General features: G+C 32.8%; 2 protein-coding genes across 2 annotated transcripts; one reads left to right on the top strand and one right to left on the bottom strand.

Moving 5' to 3' along the window:
* The first annotated feature begins 1,603 nt into the window (after positions 1-1,603).
* LOC141704718 (uncharacterized) lies at positions 1,604-2,146 on the top strand. Its single transcript, XM_074507904.1, has one exon. The coding sequence runs from the start codon at positions 1,604-1,606 to the stop codon at positions 2,144-2,146; it is 543 nt and encodes a 180-aa protein (XP_074364005.1).
* Positions 2,147-2,295: 149 nt separating this feature from the next.
* LOC141704716 (protein NRT1/ PTR FAMILY 2.7-like) lies at positions 2,296-17,036 on the bottom strand. Its single transcript, XM_074507903.1, has 4 exons — positions 16,743-17,036; positions 16,445-16,662; positions 3,387-3,883; positions 2,296-3,312 (listed from the first exon to the last, which is right to left on the bottom strand). The coding sequence occupies exons 1-4, from the start codon at positions 16,867-16,869 to the stop codon at positions 2,469-2,471; spliced, it is 1,686 nt and encodes a 561-aa protein (XP_074364004.1). The 5' UTR covers positions 16,870-17,036; the 3' UTR covers positions 2,296-2,468.
* Positions 17,037-17,404: the final 368 nt, after the last annotated feature.

Here is a 17,404-nt window from a genome sequence, read left to right as displayed (position 1 = left end):
CGTTGAAAAATATTTTTAAAAATATCGAAACACAAATTCAGGATTAAACGCTAGTTAGCTGTACTAATCAAATTGATGCTTGACTATTAAAATGTCAGACCAAATAAAATTATTTTGATATGAATTTTTGGATATATCACTAATATATATATATATATATCTATTGACATCCATACGGTTGGATCGTTGAAAAATATTTTTAAAATAATCGAAACACTAATTCAGGTTTCAACACTAGTCAGCTGTACTAGTCAAACTGATGCTTGACTGTTAAAATGTCAAACCAAATAAAATTATTTTGATATGAAATTTTGGTTATATCACTAATATATATATATATTGACATCGATATGGTTGCATCGTTGAAAAATATTTTTAAAAATATCAAAACACAAATTCAGGATTAAACGCTAGTTAGCTGTACTAATCAAATTGATGCTTGACTATTAAAATGTAAAATCAAATAAAATTATTTTGATATGAAATTTTGGTTATATCACTAATATATATATCTATTGACATCCATACGGTTGGATTGTTGAAAAATATTTTTAAAATAATTGAAACACTAATACAGGGTTCAACACTAGTTAGTTGTACTAGTCAAACTGATGCTTGACTGTTAAAATGTCAAACCAAATAAAATTATTTTGATATGAAATTTTGGTTATATCACTAATATATATATCTATTGACATCGATATGGTTGGATCATTGAAAAATATTTTTAAAAATATCGAAACACAAATTCAGGATTAAACGCTAGTTAGCTGTACTAGTCAAATTGATGCTTGACTATTATAATGTCAAACGAAATAAAATTATTTTGATATGAAATTTTGGTTATATCCCTAATATAGTAACCATTTTTTTTAAAACATTTTAATATTCAAACTAGTTGATGTTACTCTAATACAAACTTACAATTTTAATGGGCCCCAATTCCTAACATATGACAGTTTTTTCTGTCGGAAGTTATTAATTTACGACATAAAATTGCGTCGTAAATTTATGTTTTATTTTATCAAATGTGGGCTCCACTTACCTAACTTGCGACGTATTTCCTAACTTTGTGACGAAATTAATATTTATGACGAAATGGTTACTTATGACGAAATGGTTACTTATGACGAAATATGTACTTATGACAAAATTGGAAGTTGCGACATAATTGATACTTATCACGAAAATCTGAACTTAAGACTTGAGCAAAAACGTCGAATAATTTTCGTCGTAAATGTGCCAATTGCGACGAATTGTAGTGTAAAAATTCCGTCGTAAATGGGCATATTTCTTGTAGTGGACAAATGCCAAACTAGTTATGGTTAGGATTTTCAGATAATCCAACATAGCCCTTACTCATACTAAAATTAAAAATAAAACCCTAACTTATGCACCTGTTCTAAAGGACGCGTCTCCTCTGAATTAAACCCTAGCTCTATTCACTCCAAGTGTGCTATATATAAAAAGCCCCCTGGCCAAGTCAAATATTCACCAATACACGACCCATCAAATATATCTCAAAACATTTTGGTCTCCGTTCATCTCAAATCCTTCATATTTCCGTGATTTTGTAAAGTCAAAGCAATGGAAACCGAGTTCAATGGCCATGACAGCAAATGGATTGCTTTGTATGATCCAGCCCTGCATTTCGTTGAAGAAAAAATCAGCAACAAAAGATTTTAATCTTTTCCATGCAATTGAAAGGAAGCTATTCTACAGGCTAGTCCATAAACTTGGTCGAAATATTGATGAATCTATGCATGTAGTGGCATTCCTCATCTGGCTCGAAAGAATCCGTTACAGCCACAACCCCGTCCACAAAGTGATTGCATGGCCGTTTCATCTGGTTGATGAACTTTCCAATGAAATTGCAGGATTTTTAAAGTGCCTAGAGAGAGAGAAAATAGGTAGCGAGTACATTTGTCTGTATTCCGTTCGAAAGTTATGTTCTCGCCACATCAAGTTGTTCGAGTTTCACCATAGAAGGAATAGTATTCTTGAGAGTGTTGCAAAGATTGTATCAGAAGTTTGTAAGAGGGCTTTCAAGGACATACTGATAATTGATAGTGAGTTTGCCGATGTAGAAGGAGAGAAAATGTGGTTCGATGTAGAAGTGAGTTTCCAGGGGGGTTTCCGCAAATAGGGCTTGGAGGAAATATAGGCTCCACAAAGCAAGTGACGAACAACCATTGAATGTTCGAATGGTTGGTTTATGCTAGATATGTGCTGCTCTATGCATTTTAAAAACACACTACACTCCTTGGTTTGTTAAAAAACTAAAAGATACAAGAATTTGTAATAACATATATACTAAATGTATACTAATATCCATCTAATAAATCCAGCATTCTGCAAGAAGAAAGTGACTGTTTGCTACAGCCTAAATGCAGTATAGTTGCTCTTTCATATATCAATTGAAAGCAGTACTATTAATGATACTTATTTATTCATATATAGCACACACATTAATTTCCATAGGGATCAGAATGGACACTAAGCTTCATAGCAGCACCATAGTTAAAAAACTTGGCACAAATGAGATAGTAGGCGAAATTCACCATTCCAATTCCTGACATAATCCAGTAAACATAATCTGCTCTTCCTTCATTAATATCATCAGGCAACCAGTCTGTAGCTCGACGTATTAATCCAATGACCACAGCACTTGAATAAAAGCCAATTCCAACTATCAAAGATATCATGGCAGTCGCAGTGTTCCTTAAGGATTCTGGAAATTCTTGATAATAAAATGCAACCTGTCCCGGATAATGTAATGCTTCACTGATCCCGATAATTGTTAAGTTTATCACTAGCCAAAATGCTGACATTGGTACTACCGAGCCTGGTTGATCATCTAAGTGTAAATTTTTCACAACTTGAAGTCGCTTATTTTCCACTAGGGCAGATCCTACTAGGGCTATGATGTTAATAATATGACCCACTCCAATTCGTTGAAGTGGAGTTGGGTAATGACCAATTAATTTTTGCCACATGGGAAACACCAATCGGTCCAAGATTGAGAGTGATATGCACGTCGACAAGATGTTAAAGGTTAGAAATGAAGCTGCGGGAACCTCAAAGTTATCTCCAAAATGTTTGTCCATTGTAAGAGCTTCAAGAAGTATTAAACTCATAAAAACACCTATTGTAGCACTTAATAGAATACTAGAAGACCATAGGGGAATTATTTTCAATAGGGTTTTAAGGTCTTCTACTTCTTCAACTGTACAAAGCTTCCATGATCTCTTATCTAGCAATAGATCACTTGATTGATTACTTTCAGGTTTTAAAGCTGCGTTGTTTAAGAAGCTGCACGATAGAAGATTAATAATGTTAATACAGAACAATAACCGACTTGGGATGCGGTAGGAGGTATATATTACCTGAAGTCAGTAGTAGGGCCACAGTTTAACCTTGACAACTCAGCAGTCCCATAAAAATAGCAATTACTTCTTGCTGCATTTCTTTTCATGATTGCTGCACCTACAACTCTAGCAATGCTTGTGAAAGGGCTTTCTTTAGGCTTCACATAGCGATAATATTGCTTTCCAAGCATAAACACCATGAATCCACTTAGATTTGCAGCAACACAAACTCCAAACCCCAAACCCCAACTTACTCTTTCTTGAATATAGACCACCACTGTGGAGCTAGTGGCTATGCAAGCATATGAAATTACAAAATACCAGTTGAAGAATATGGAATGCTCATGATTGTGTTGAAATTGATTTGCTCCCATGGTAGCTAAGGTGATCCCCGTGCCGCCTGCCCCAAGTGAAGCTAGAACTATACCAGTGTACAATGCTCCCAGTGATGCACTGGTGCATGGTGGAGGGCGCAAGAAGTCCACTGAAGCAGTCAAGGTTATCAAGATCATACCCTAATTAGATATAACATTTTTAGCAAGTGTGAGACTTTGTGTTACTATTATTAGCAATTGTGCTAAAAATGCATAAACATATATAAACATGCTTAATTCTTTCAGTAGAAAAGATATTAAGATAGTTAAGATTGTCATTTTTTAGCAACAAAAAAAAAGATTAATATTATTAGGTATATATTTGTTGAGTAAAGTTTTGGTATAACAAATAAAGCCAATAAAATATATATATATATATATATGATTTTCAATATTTTTTCCAGAAGGGATTTGGTTCATATTAGTTATATGCTAGATATTATAGCTAGGACTATATATCATTCGAGATGCTCTTAGAAAAGAGACCATTCTAGTATAGTGCATAAATCTTACTCATTAGTTTAGTAGATTTGGAATCAAAAAATTAGTAGATCTCTTCCGCTTAAAAAATGGAAATGGATTGTGTGTTGTAGAAATACTTTTGAGAAGTTGAGATAAATTCTGGATACTAAACCGGTCATCGGCCTTCCTGATTTTGATAAGCCATTGGAAGTTCGTACAAATGCCTCGGATAAAGCTATTGGGGTGTATTGATACAATAGGGTCATCCAATTGCATATGAAAGTAGGAAGTTAAAAGACCTACAAGAAAAAATGTTTTGATGCAAAGACGATCGTTTTGACTTAAATTGTCTAGATATGGTAGTCGGGTAAAAACATGATCGGATTTCACTCAAAATGGTAGGAAATATCGTTGATCGGTCTTGGCACCCGAATTCATGTCTGACAACACATGTATGGGCCCTTGCGCTAACATGGTGGACCCACTTTGACAAGGTGCCATAATAAACATGTGACTAATACTAATTCATGCGTGTCAATTAGACATCACCGGTTGGGCATATTTAAACTCATGTTAAAATTTAGTGGCCAATATGAACCCAACCGTTTAGTCAGTTTAAACCCGTCTGTTCAGGCAATCAAATTTAAAATGGTCGTACTAACCCCATTTTTGGTAGTACATGAGCAACTGCAACAAATAGTGTCAAGGCTGGCATGAGGTGCTAAATTGGGACATCAAAGGGAGGGTGTCAATAAATTTGCGGGTCCAGTCATAAATAAAAATATTAAGTTGACATATTTTGTAGTGATCCTAAATATGTTGGCATTTTAATCTTAAACGTCTTATTTAATAATATTTTGTTTGTATTGATTGCTTTGTTGTAGTCCCTACAACTAATGACTTAGTCGTAGCATTGATGGAAAGCTTTTATGATCGTGCAGAATAGAAAATTAGAGTATTTTAGGAAGCAGTTAGCCCAGTTCCTGATTTTTAGCTTTCCAATTCTATGTTATACTATATTGATTAATAAAAAGGCATGTCTTTAACGGGCATATGTTCTTTCTAGTGTTCTGTTTATTGTTCTCAATTCAATATCAAACATCTATAATACAGATACATATATTAGGTGGGCAAATTGTCTCGGAATTGGTATTAGGGCTCTTTTTCCTCAGTATATGTCCAAGTACATGCCAAAGACGATGATGATATAAGCAGGCAAAAATAAGCGAGGAAAATTGGGCTTGAGTTACCCGATGTTACCAAAGAGTAATTATACGGTTTGGTCCTTGAAAATGAGAATGGTCATGTAGGTTCATGGAATTTAGGATACAATGAAACCAAGTGATCCAAAATCAGGGATCGAGGAGAGAACGGATAAGGTTTCCCTTGATATGATCTACCAAGACATACGAGAAGATATGTTGTTGTTAGGTCACGAACTATCGTAGAAGGGGGGGTTGAATAGGATACTCACTAAATTAAAAAAAATTGAATCTTTTGCGGATAAATAATTTAGTGTTCGGTTAGTGGTTCCGTGTTTTTGAGGTGGATAGTGTTTAGGACAATAAAATAACGAACACAAGATATTCGTGGAAGTATATATATGTATATATATATATATATAAATTCTCGGGGGTGTTGCTACACTCTGGTATAAATATTAACCGGCTACAATCGAAGAACAACAATGTTCTTGCTTCGACAAAGATAAAAATTAAATCCTATACAATGATCTAGCTTTTTATATGTCTAAGGATCTAATTACCGGATAACGATTATAATGCCCCTATGGATATACGAGAGTTAATGTGGGAATTATAACATTTCTCTGATGAGAAGTTTTACGGATATTTAATTTGCCTGAACTTCTCTGTAAATCTTTATTTCTTATTTTATCAACTCTCATATGAGAAGAAGATTAACATAACAATAACTGATTTTTTTTATTCTTCTGCTGCTTGTGTAGACTTTATATCAATCTTGATTATGTGGCTAAATATTAACCAAGTAAATGAATTAAATAATCAATAAAGTTATGGTTGAGAGATGACTTACTTCCAGGGAGCTTTAGCCTTGTTCACTTGCGAATAGAAGAGTGGAATAGCATTTGGAATTATATTTACATGTCTTACTGGTGATTACAAGGATGGAATGATAGATTACCTTAATAAAAATCTTACTTGAGACCTTGTAGACTCCCTTGTAGCAAGGTGGCAACTCCATTGTCTCCTAGAATGCTAAGCTGAGAGTTTAAGTGCCTAGCAATCTCACTGGTGACTTTGAGTACCACCAAGGAGTGTAATTTACGCATATACTCCCTTGGATAACCTTAGTTGTGACCAAGGAGCTGTTGAAATGCTAACTTGCAACCTGGACCTCCCATGTAGCATTCTTTACTTAGTTTCTAACTAAGTGGCGACTAGAAGGCACCAAGGGGAAGCTAACTTGCGACTGGAGATTCCTTGTAAGCTTAGTTTGCGAGTACAAGGCTACTAGAAATGCACTCTAGTAACCACTAACTGGCTTAGCTTTAATTCGTATTATATCCTTGATTACATTGTTAAGTTTGCAACAACTTTATTGCTTCAAACACTAACTGTCAATAAATAATTGTACTTACACTGGAATCTTTTCTGGTACTCAGACACCTTCTTCATTATTTCTACAATCTTGAGTACTTCATTCAATGTTCTTCACTGACGCTTGAACATATAAATGAACTCCTTTCAGTGAGTATAACATCAAGACTGCAGATGTCTTCTTCAACCTTTATCTATACCATGTTTCCAATTCTTCAGATTCCTATGCTTCAAACACTGTCTATCTTCTTTCAATGCTAATACACTGAAATCTTCTGGTGGCACTTTTACACTGAATCTTTAACATTTCTGAAACCCTGAAAGTCTTAAACCTTTATTCTTGACTAAGTCATGAACATATTAATGAACTTCTTTCAGTAACCTGTAAACAGGCTTCAAACCTTCTTCTAATCTTGTGATTCTTTGTATTTGTCTCTTCTTTAATTCTTCCTGATTTCTTATATAGACGTAGTATTATTTACCTGTCATGTTCTAGCATTGAGTAATCACGTCAACTATTCATACAGTTTCGCAATCTCACCAACAGTTATTGTCTATTCCAGTGAAGAAAATGGCTAAGGAAGCATCGGCGATCAAAATTATGTGTCTAGGCATAGAACGAATGAAAAAATCAAAGATTCAGATATTGAAAGTCGAGTTCGTGTCATTAAGTATGAACGGACCTGAACAACTTGATGGTTTTTACATGAAACTGAATGGGCTTATATTGACTATTTGGGCTCTTGGACAAGAAATAGGTGATCATATATGTTGAGAAATTGCTTCATACAGTTCCTTCAAAAATTTTGAAAATTGCATTACAATAGAACAATTTGGAGATCTGTAGATGATATCGGTAGAAGTAGCTATTGGGTTACCTAAGGCCCATGAAGAATAATTGGAAGGACAGAATGAGAATACTAGAGAGCAACTATAATTGACAAAGAAGAAATGGTCAAAAAGAGAAAATGACGAGGATAAACTTTTGTTTACAAGAAGAATGGCTTAAGTGAACAAATAAATAAAGACAAATGAACAATCATGCATGAAGGGTCGTGGAGGACGAGATAAAAGCAGGGTCAGGTGCTATAATTGCAACATTCTTGGCCATTACGTGAAACCTCGACGAACTATGGAGCATAAACAAGAAGCCAGTAGAGGAATTGGAAAATGAAGAGCCTGCCCTTCTATTGGTCAAATTAGGAGAAGGAAGACAATAATATGATGTTACTCAACGAGTAAAGAGTAGTACCAAAACGCATTCCACATGGTGAAGAAACAGAAATATGGTAGATATGGCGAGGAGTTATACGAAAGAAGGTGCAGGTTCCATCCATGTTGCAGGGTGAATCCGTTAGTCATTTAGTTTATGTTCTTAATAGGCTTTCCGCTCGAGCTTTATTGGGACAGACACCTCATGAAGCACGGACTGAGAAAAAATCACATGTTGGTCATATACATGTACTTGGGTTCTTAGCTCATATGAAGGTTTCTAGTATTAAAATAATGGAACTTGATGATCGTAATAAGAGAGTAGTAAATCTTAGAAAGGAGTTAGGAACTAAAGTGAACGATTAGTATGATCCTGAAAGCTAGCATATATATGTTAGTAGGGATGTAATTTTTACCTAATCTTAATTTTGAATAAATGAGATTATATTTACATATGTATCGAAGTTTAGTGAATAAGAAATATATTTGTATGTATAATGAAAAAGTGTGTATCATGGACACTAATCAAATCAAGATATGTGATTAATGACTTGAGGCTTAAAATTTTATTTAATTACAAAATTTTAATTAGTTCTTAGTTATCGTTATAAAAAGGTTCTAATTGGATATGATATACATGATATATTGATAAAACTAAGACATGGCAAGAATACTAAAATATGATAAGAGCATAAATATGGTATGAACAAGATATGGGATTTGAAATTACTTGGAGACAATTTTGATTATATTAACTCAAAGTAATATAATAGACTTTGTATACTATATTAACTGAAAGTAATCTACTAGTCTGTGTGTACAATTTGAGAAAACTTGAGAAATATTTTTTGAAAACATAATTGTTATGCACTCATACCAGATGTGTATATTTTCTTCTTTCTAATTTTAAGTGTATTTTGTACTTTCTCTATTTCTTCATTATTTAAAAAAAATTCCTCTTTCTTTTCTTGAAATAACATCAGTATCTTTCTTGTAGTGGAGTCCTTATTTTTTTTAGTGCGAGGATACTTTACTCCTTTTCTTCAAAAGGCCTTTGAGTGAGATTTCTTTTTCATCGAAAGTTGATTTGTCTTCGAGATAATGTTGATTTACTCGTAGTGGGAATCTACTTTTGAGTGGAATTTATGTTGATGTCTATTTATTTCGAAATTACAACTTAAATAAATATAAATATTAAGTACATGTAAGAGGAAATATTTAAACTCTTTTTACTATTTTACCCTTAATAATTTCGGATTAAAAAGTATATATATAAATTGATTATGACAACAAAACAAAGATAAACTAGAACATTTGTAATAACAATAATTTGTATTAAAATATTGAGGGTATTTTTGACTTTTTCTCAAATAATCAATAGTAGAAACAACAGGGGAAATTCCGCGGTAAACATCTTTATTGTCATCACCTAAATGTATTGAACTGCTTTCATCATCGAAATCATCTATAAAATTTGCTAATTTAAGTAAGGATCTTTGTACTAGCTTCTGGTATTTGTTTGGGCGTTTAATTTTGGGAGAAGAAAGCAGTAACTTCTTTGTTGATAATAAATTATTGTCTTGATAACCATTTGTTGATGTTATATTTTGAAATCTTTTGATCTTCTTTGAAATTGTTCCACCACTTGATTCTGAAAGATAGAACAATGCTTAATTGTTGATCTTTAATAAAATTTTAAATTCTCAATAACAAATCCAGGGAATGAAGAATTTTGGACATAACATTAGTAGAGGGGAATATCGGCTTTAATAGTCTGTGGGCTTGAAATTTGTTTTGAACAGCCTTAAAAATTAAGAGGCATTTGGAGTAAGAATTTTTGTCAATTGACTCAAAGAAATCCCACAATTGTAGAAATGAAAAAAGCCGTTCTTGTAATTTTATTTTGGTCTTCAAGTAAAATAGCCAGAATGATTGTTTTTCTACTTATGGATAAAAAATGAATTGTGTCATGTTTGTTGGTAATCCCAGTAGGCTCCACTAGCTTGGGTGAATGACTTGTTATATTTGATATATTGCATTCAAGGGGGTTGAATATCCCATATCCTGGGCATTGTAAAATTATTTGAAGATAACTGATTATATGTGCAAAAGAATTACTTGGTAGTAGTCCCTAGTTTTGTATAGATCCCAAGGTTTAAACATTCATCCTTAAGGAAAAACATCTGATATAGCCAAAAAATACATCATCATTATTGAATCCATATTTTATTGATACGCCCTTCTAGTGGTTTCTTTTGGAAAAAAAATTCAGAATTTGATTTGAAGTTTGATTGGCTTATGAACAATTCCTGGTTTAGAATTTTTGGCAGATGAACTTCAAGATTTGATAGAGGTTTTTGTGGAACTAATAGTGTTGGGTTTTGGAAATAGACATACTGTTTAGTCTGGATAGAAGTATTAGTGGGTTGACTGGATGAAGTATTTTGATGGACAACTTGAATTCAATTTTCAGAAGAGGTTAGAGATGATGTTGAGTGATTTTTGATATTGAGACCATGGGATTTAATAGTTTGAAGAACTATAAATAAATTATTATTATCTTCATATTCAATTACCTGATGAAGTACTTGCTTTGCTTTATTGCTGAGTATTCTGGAACGAATCTGGAAAGGTTGGGGCTTTACCCCCACCTCTGCCTTTTCGAGGCATTCATCTATCATTTTTGCAGAAAGCACGAGTAAGTAATTCAGGAATACGGTTCATATCTCCTTTAATATATTTAATGTCAAACTAAAAATTACTTAATACTCCCTCTATCCAATTCATTTCTCTACACTTTTCTTTTTGGTACGTCCCTCTCAATTTTCCAATGTTCCAAAAATAGTAAAGTTTTATAATATAAAAATTAACTATATCTACTCACATCCACTATGTTATTCCACTACACTCACTATATACATTAAGAATTGATCGATCCCACCACTTTACCCATTTTCCTTACTTTTTATCACAAAATACCCACAAAAGCGGTACCAATTCAATGAACTGAGACTTTGAGCAATATTGCATAATAGAGATCAATGATCTCGAATCAAATGAGATGATATCAAAATCTAGATCACGTGGTGTTTTACAGCATTTTATGTCAATATAAACTCTGAAATTTAGAGAGGCTTCCCACTACTAGTTATCAATTATAAGCCTCTACATAAAGCTCTAAAATGGGTAAGGTACCATATGCCTAATAAAAAATATCTTTTACTATAGCTAAATTCTTCAATAATTTTTATAAAATTTGATTTAAAATCAGGATTTTGGTAGATTCAAATCCATCCAAAAAAAGATATAATATGTTTGTGGTATCATTTGGACAGTATGAATGAAATGTCCTTCCATTTGGGATCAAAACTGCCCCTAGAGAATTTCAAAGAATCGTGAATGGCATATTTAATGACTACTCTACCTTATATATAGTTTACATCGATGATGTGCTAGATTTTTCAGAAACTATTGAATAACATTTAAAGCACCTTAAAAAAAATCCATGTATTTTTAAGAAAAAAAATTAGTCATATTACAATCTAAAACTTTACTCTTTCAAACTAGTGTAAGATTTCTTGGTCACAACATCTCATAAGGAATCGTTGCACCCATTGAAAGAGCTCTAACCTTTGCCACAAAACTTCCTGATAAAATCATCGATAATACCCAAATCCGGAGGTTTTCAGGAAGTCTCAATTATGTCTTAGACTTCTATCCCAATATTAATAGGATAGCCAAACTCTTAAATGACCGTCTTAAGGTTAATCATGTTTCTTGGTCATACGAACATATTAAACCAGTCCAACAAACCAAAGCATAAGTTTTATAAATCCCTTGTCTACACATTGTTGATCCTAATGCACCTAAAATTTTGATTTATATGCACCTGAGTTAGGATATAGAATTATACTGAAATATATAGTCAATGGTAAAGAACAAACATCAGTTTACATTTGCACGCTAGATGATTTTTAAAGGAATTCTTCTCTATAAAAAATGAAATGCTTTCAATTTTTTTCTGCATTATAAAATCTCAAAGTGATTTATTAAACCAAAAAATTCTTCTTATAGTCGATTGTAACTCTGTAAAAGAGGTTTTACAAAAAGATGTTCAAAATATTGCATCGTAACAATTTTTGGCCATGTGTAAAACCTTATTAAGCAATTCTTATTTTGACATTGAACATATTAAAGGAGATATGAACTGTGTTCCTGATTTTCTTAGTCGTGATTTCTGCAATACAGATAGATTAATGCCTCGAAAAGGCAGGGGTGGGGGTAAAGCCCCAACCTTTCTAGATCTATCCCATAACACTCAACAACAAATCAAAAAAAGTACTTCATCAGGAAAGCCTGTCATATCTTCGATCCATAAGGTAATTGAATATGAGTATGATAATAATTTATTTATAGCTCTTCAAACCATTAAATCTCATTATCTCAATATCAAAACTCCCTCAACAGCATCTCAAAGCTCTTCAAAAAATTCAATTCAAGGTTTCCATCAAAACACTTCATCCAGTCAGCCCACTAATACTTCTATCCAGACTAAATAGTAGGTCCATTTTCAAAACCCAACCCTGTTAGTTCTACAAAAACCTCTATCAAAGCTTGAAGTTCATCTTTTAAAAATTCAAAACCCGGAAGTATTCACAAGCCAATCAAACTTCTCCAAATCAAATTTTGAGAATTTTACCAAAACAAACCATCAAAAGGTCATATCAATATAGAATATGGATTTAACAATATGATGCTTTTTTATTGTTTTTCCCAAATGATGGATATTCAAACCTTGGGATCTATACAAAATTCAGTGACTACTACCAAGTCATTCTTTTGCATACATAATCAATTACCTTGAGACATTTTTACAATATCCAGGATAGGGAACACTCAATCTATTTGTATACAACATGTCAAATACAAAAGTCGTTCACCTAAGTTAGTGGGGCCAGAAACTTCACATTCCCAAATCTTTTTGTACAAATTTCAAAAAAGTTAAACCATTGTTCCATATTTTCGTACTTGGATTAACAAAACATGGCACAATTTATTTTTATCCAAAATCAAAAAATAGTTATTCATATCTATTTTACAATACCAAAATCAATTTCAAGAACTTTCTCTTTGGCTTCTACAATGGTGGGACTGCTTCGGGGGAATTGAAGAAATACTTACTCTAAATACCTCTGAATGTTTAAGGGTGTTCAAAATACATTTTAAGCCCACAGACTATAAAAGACGATTCCCCCCTCAATAATGTTACGTTTAAAATTTGTACTTGCATGGGTCTGTTCTTGCGAATTTAAAATTTATATTCAAGGTCAACAGACTAGTATTGTTCGATCTTTCAAATTCAAATGGTAGAGAAATTTCAAAGAAGATCAAAATATTTCAAAAGATATTATCAGCAAATGGGTATCAAGTTAACAATTATTACCAACAAATGAGTCACTTTGTCCAAAAATCAAAATGCCTAAGAAATATTAGCCCAAGAAAAAATCAAAAGCCAGTAAAGAGAATCCTTACTTCAATTAGAAAATTCTATAGATGATTCTGATGATGAAAGCAGACCAATAAATTTAGGTGATGGAAATGAAGATGACTGCCACTTAAATTTTTCCCCGGTTATTTCTACTGATTGATTGATTGAAAAAAGACCAAAATACCCTCAAATTTTTCATGCAAATTCTTATTACTTCAAATGTTCTAGTTTTACCTTTGCTTTTTTCTAATCATTAATCAATTTTATTTATATTTTTTTATTCCAAAATTATTAGGAGTAATACGATAAAAAGTACTAAATAAAAAAAGAGCATAAATATTTCCTATTATATGTATTCAAATTTTAGTTTTATTTAAATTGTAATTTCAAAATTAAGAGACATCGGCATACATCCCACGTGATTAAAAGTTTGAAGACAAAAATAGATTTTCACTGAGATTAAATCAAAATTTCTCCAGGAAAAAGTAATTTTTGGTGAAAAAGGAGTCCAATTTAAAGACCTTTGAAGGAAAAGAATGAAAGAAGCCTCCCAAGAAAATAATGACTCCACTACAAGAAAGATAATGGTGTTGTTTCATTAAAAGAAAGAGGATAGGCTCCCCAAATTCCAACAAATTGAGAAAGGATGGGAATACTAAAAACTCACATGAAATTAGAGAGCTGAAAATATATACATCTGGTATGAGTGGATAGCAGTTCATATTTTTGAAGATTTTCTTAAATTTTCTCGAATTGTACACAAAGTTTACGAGATTACTTTCGTCTTTTAGTTAATATAATCAAAAGTGTTTCAAAGTATTTTGAACTCATATACATTATTTATACCATATTACATATATACATACATGTCTGTATGTATGTGTGTAGGTAGTAATTATAGATGTCACACAATACTACTTAGATCTCTTAACATTTTATTTCCGGTGGTCAAGGTTTTACATAAGAATATAATGATAACGTTGATTATTCATTAGTATCTGCAATAAAAAAAAATTAAGGTTGGGGTTGATTATTTCTTGGCATCTTCAATTAAAATATGTATTTAACTCTTTAAATAACTCCTTCCTGATGAGTTTCACTTATTTGAAACGGATTATTTTTCGAGTTGCACCATATGGCATTATCAAGTGGGTCGAGAAATGAAGATGTAAATGATCGTGAAGATAAGTATGATGAATATAAAATGTTGAGTGATGGTTTTAGAGAAAAAAATAGCAACCACGAGGATTCGTACAAACAAGTATCTAAATTTTTAAACATCGTGAATAATGTTGAGGAACCAATCTACTATATTTATCATAATCAAAGTAGTAATAAGGCTTTTATTTAACTCCTCTTTTTAGTTGGAGATGTGTTTTTGAAGAAATATAAGCTCCCGTTTAATTTTTATATTGTCAACAGGCTAGTCAAGAACTAAGTTTGGGATATGAAAAAATAGGTGCATGCATGAATGGCATTTTATTCTATGGTGATGATAACAAAATGGAAAATAGTAGGTATTGTGAGTTGAACCATGCAAAGTTGCAACTAATAGCGAGAGCGACTGAGAAGAATCTTAAGTTATTTCAAATCACACCATGCGGCCAATATATACCCGCATAGACCAGCATAAGAAGTATCACAATAATAGAATTGTGATCGAAGAGGTCTTTAGTATGGGTGTAATCGAGTCGAGTCGAATACTGTCAGGCTCGGCACGAACTGGATTAAAATAGTTTGGGTTCAGGTTAGAACTCGACCGAGCCTTTAATTTGAAGTTCGAAACTCGGCTCGTAAAAATTTCGGTAGGCTTGAGTTCGGCTTGAAAACTCGAATTAATTTCACTAAATATTAGTAGAAACTCAAATACGATTGTTTCCGCTCGAGTTTGATTCGTTAAAAAATAAATAATGTATACAAATATTAAATATTTATATAAAAATATATTTATGATAAAAAAATTAAAAATAATAGAGGTTCGAGAAGGCTCGCGAACCTTACGAGCCGAGTAATTTGAAACTTGAGCTCGGCTCGATTAAAAATTCTAAAAACTCGAGCTCGACTCGATTATTTCCAAACCGAATTTGAATTTTTTTTTAGTCGAGTTAGAGTAGCGTACAAATAGTTTATTTCGTTTACACCCCATTCTTTATTCACCCCGTAGATCGAGAGAAATGGAAAGAAATGGACAAGAACGACCAAAATTTGATGGATGTTTTTTTGATAATTTAAGTTTTGTTCGTGAACTTAATTTGACATGTGGATATTTATACAACAATCTAAATTTGTGTAGGATGGTTTAAACTTTTGCATGTGAAAGCCAATGAATTTATGACGAAATTATGTTAACAGTGGTATTTTGATTTTGTGTAGCATTAGAAATTTTTGTTTATTTAATTATGTAGTTGATTGCATATTATAATTAGGGATCTTGTAATTAAGGTGTTGGATTGAGCTACACTTCATATGCAAATTGGAATGTGTGATCGGCAGGTTTAGAATCTGTATTTTCTAGGCAGGTCATAAGGCAGACCAACTTATGACCGCACTTCAGTCATAAGTATCAGTTTGTACATACCTGCGACCGTTGTTATCATTCCCCTCGCAAAATATCTAACTATAGTGGACAAATTATTCCATCATAAGTGACCCCGTTTCTGGGAGTCTCGGGTTGCTACTTGCTAGTGGACTTGCCATGTCACCGTTAGAGTTAATAATTCTAAACTAGCTACATAACTAGCATAGACTCTATTCTATTCTTTTCTGTTTAGCAATATTCAAATAGAAATCTCGGCATGTCCTCTTTACCTTCGAAGTTAATGATCTATTTCTGTTTTGTTCTATTTTGCCATTTAAGATGCAGACGTCTTTCATTGTACTATTGTTTACTTGTGTCATTTAGATGTTGATAGTGTTTCTGTATTCCAGACAATTTTAAGAATAAAAATCAAAGAACTTTACCGATAGGGAAATTATAGAGAAGATGCTGATGACCGAGAAGGAGCCAAAGAAAGAGTCTGCTAGAATAGCTCCAGCAATGGGAAACAGATTGCTGGATCCGGCAACAATGCTGCTGATCTGTGTAGCATGTATACTCTTAAGACTGAATACAGTGATCAAGTAAACCGTCAGGTTGCATCCCCACCCTGTAGCCGCCAGCGACAATCCTAGCTCAGTCCCTGCATTTTCCAGTACATGTATGAGCAAATAACATTAAACTGCAATTCTTGGTAGAAATTTGACCACAATTGTATTATACCTATAATGTATGGAAAGGTTGTCCAGCCACCACGCTTACTGTTCTGCATGCAATCCTCCCGTGCTTCTTCCGATAACTTCTTCCCCGAAGACTCGCCTTCCACATGCTCTAACTCTGAGTATTTCATAGTATTTATTTTTTTAACTCACACACATACTATCTATCTGGCTCTGTATCTTTATACTCTTTCTCTGTTTTTACCAACTTCAGCACATGCACCCCACTGATGAACCTTCATAATTAGCTATCTAGCTCTGTCCACAGGGGCCGACTAAAAATTGAGTGACGAAAATTTGTGGCTCTAAATAAATACATATTTTTATGATTTGGACATAACTTATCTGATTCGAAACAGTGGAATCAAATAAAATCTTAATTCTTTGTTTCAAGAGTACTAGTCTGATAGCATTAATAAGAGGACACTGCAAAGTATTTCCTTCAAATTGAAGACAATCAGACAATGATTGTCCTTTTTCTTTTTAGACATATTCCGTTGTATAAAATTAAAGTTAAAAAGACACGTGATGATGAACAATATATGAATTTGTGATTTTTTTTACAGGGAGGAGGAATATAATTATGTTCCTAGCTCATTGGCGGACAATATTATTATAACAAAACGTAAAATCAGAAATCTCTGTGTGTTTTCTACCCTTTGTCCT

This window comes from Apium graveolens, unplaced genomic scaffold (assembly GCF_009905375.1).
Source record: "Apium graveolens cultivar Ventura unplaced genomic scaffold, ASM990537v1 ctg8172, whole genome shotgun sequence".
NCBI lineage: Eukaryota > Viridiplantae > Streptophyta > Magnoliopsida > Apiales > Apiaceae > Apium > Apium graveolens.
The sequence above is the reverse complement of the archived record's forward strand: the minus strand, read 5'-3'. Positions and strand labels throughout refer to the sequence as shown.

What these genes read in the sequence shown, in the direction of transcription:
- LOC141704718 (XM_074507904.1), top strand. Translation starts at nt 1,604, where the DNA reads ATGGCCATGACAGCAAATGGATTGCTTTGTATGATCCAGCCCTGCATT.
- LOC141704716 (XM_074507903.1), bottom strand. Translation starts at nt 16,869, where the DNA reads ATGAAATACTCAGAGTTAGAGCATGTGGAAGGCGAGTCTTCGGGGAAG. An exon ending in AACCTTTCCATACATTATAG is followed by an intron (nt 16,663 to 16,742) that starts GTATAATACAAT and finishes TGGAAAATGCAG; the next exon opens with GGACTGAGCTAGGATTGTCG. An exon ending in GGCCCTACTACTGACTTCAG is followed by an intron (nt 3,313 to 3,386) that starts GTAATATATACC and finishes TCTATCGTGCAG; the next exon opens with CTTCTTAAACAACGCAGCTT.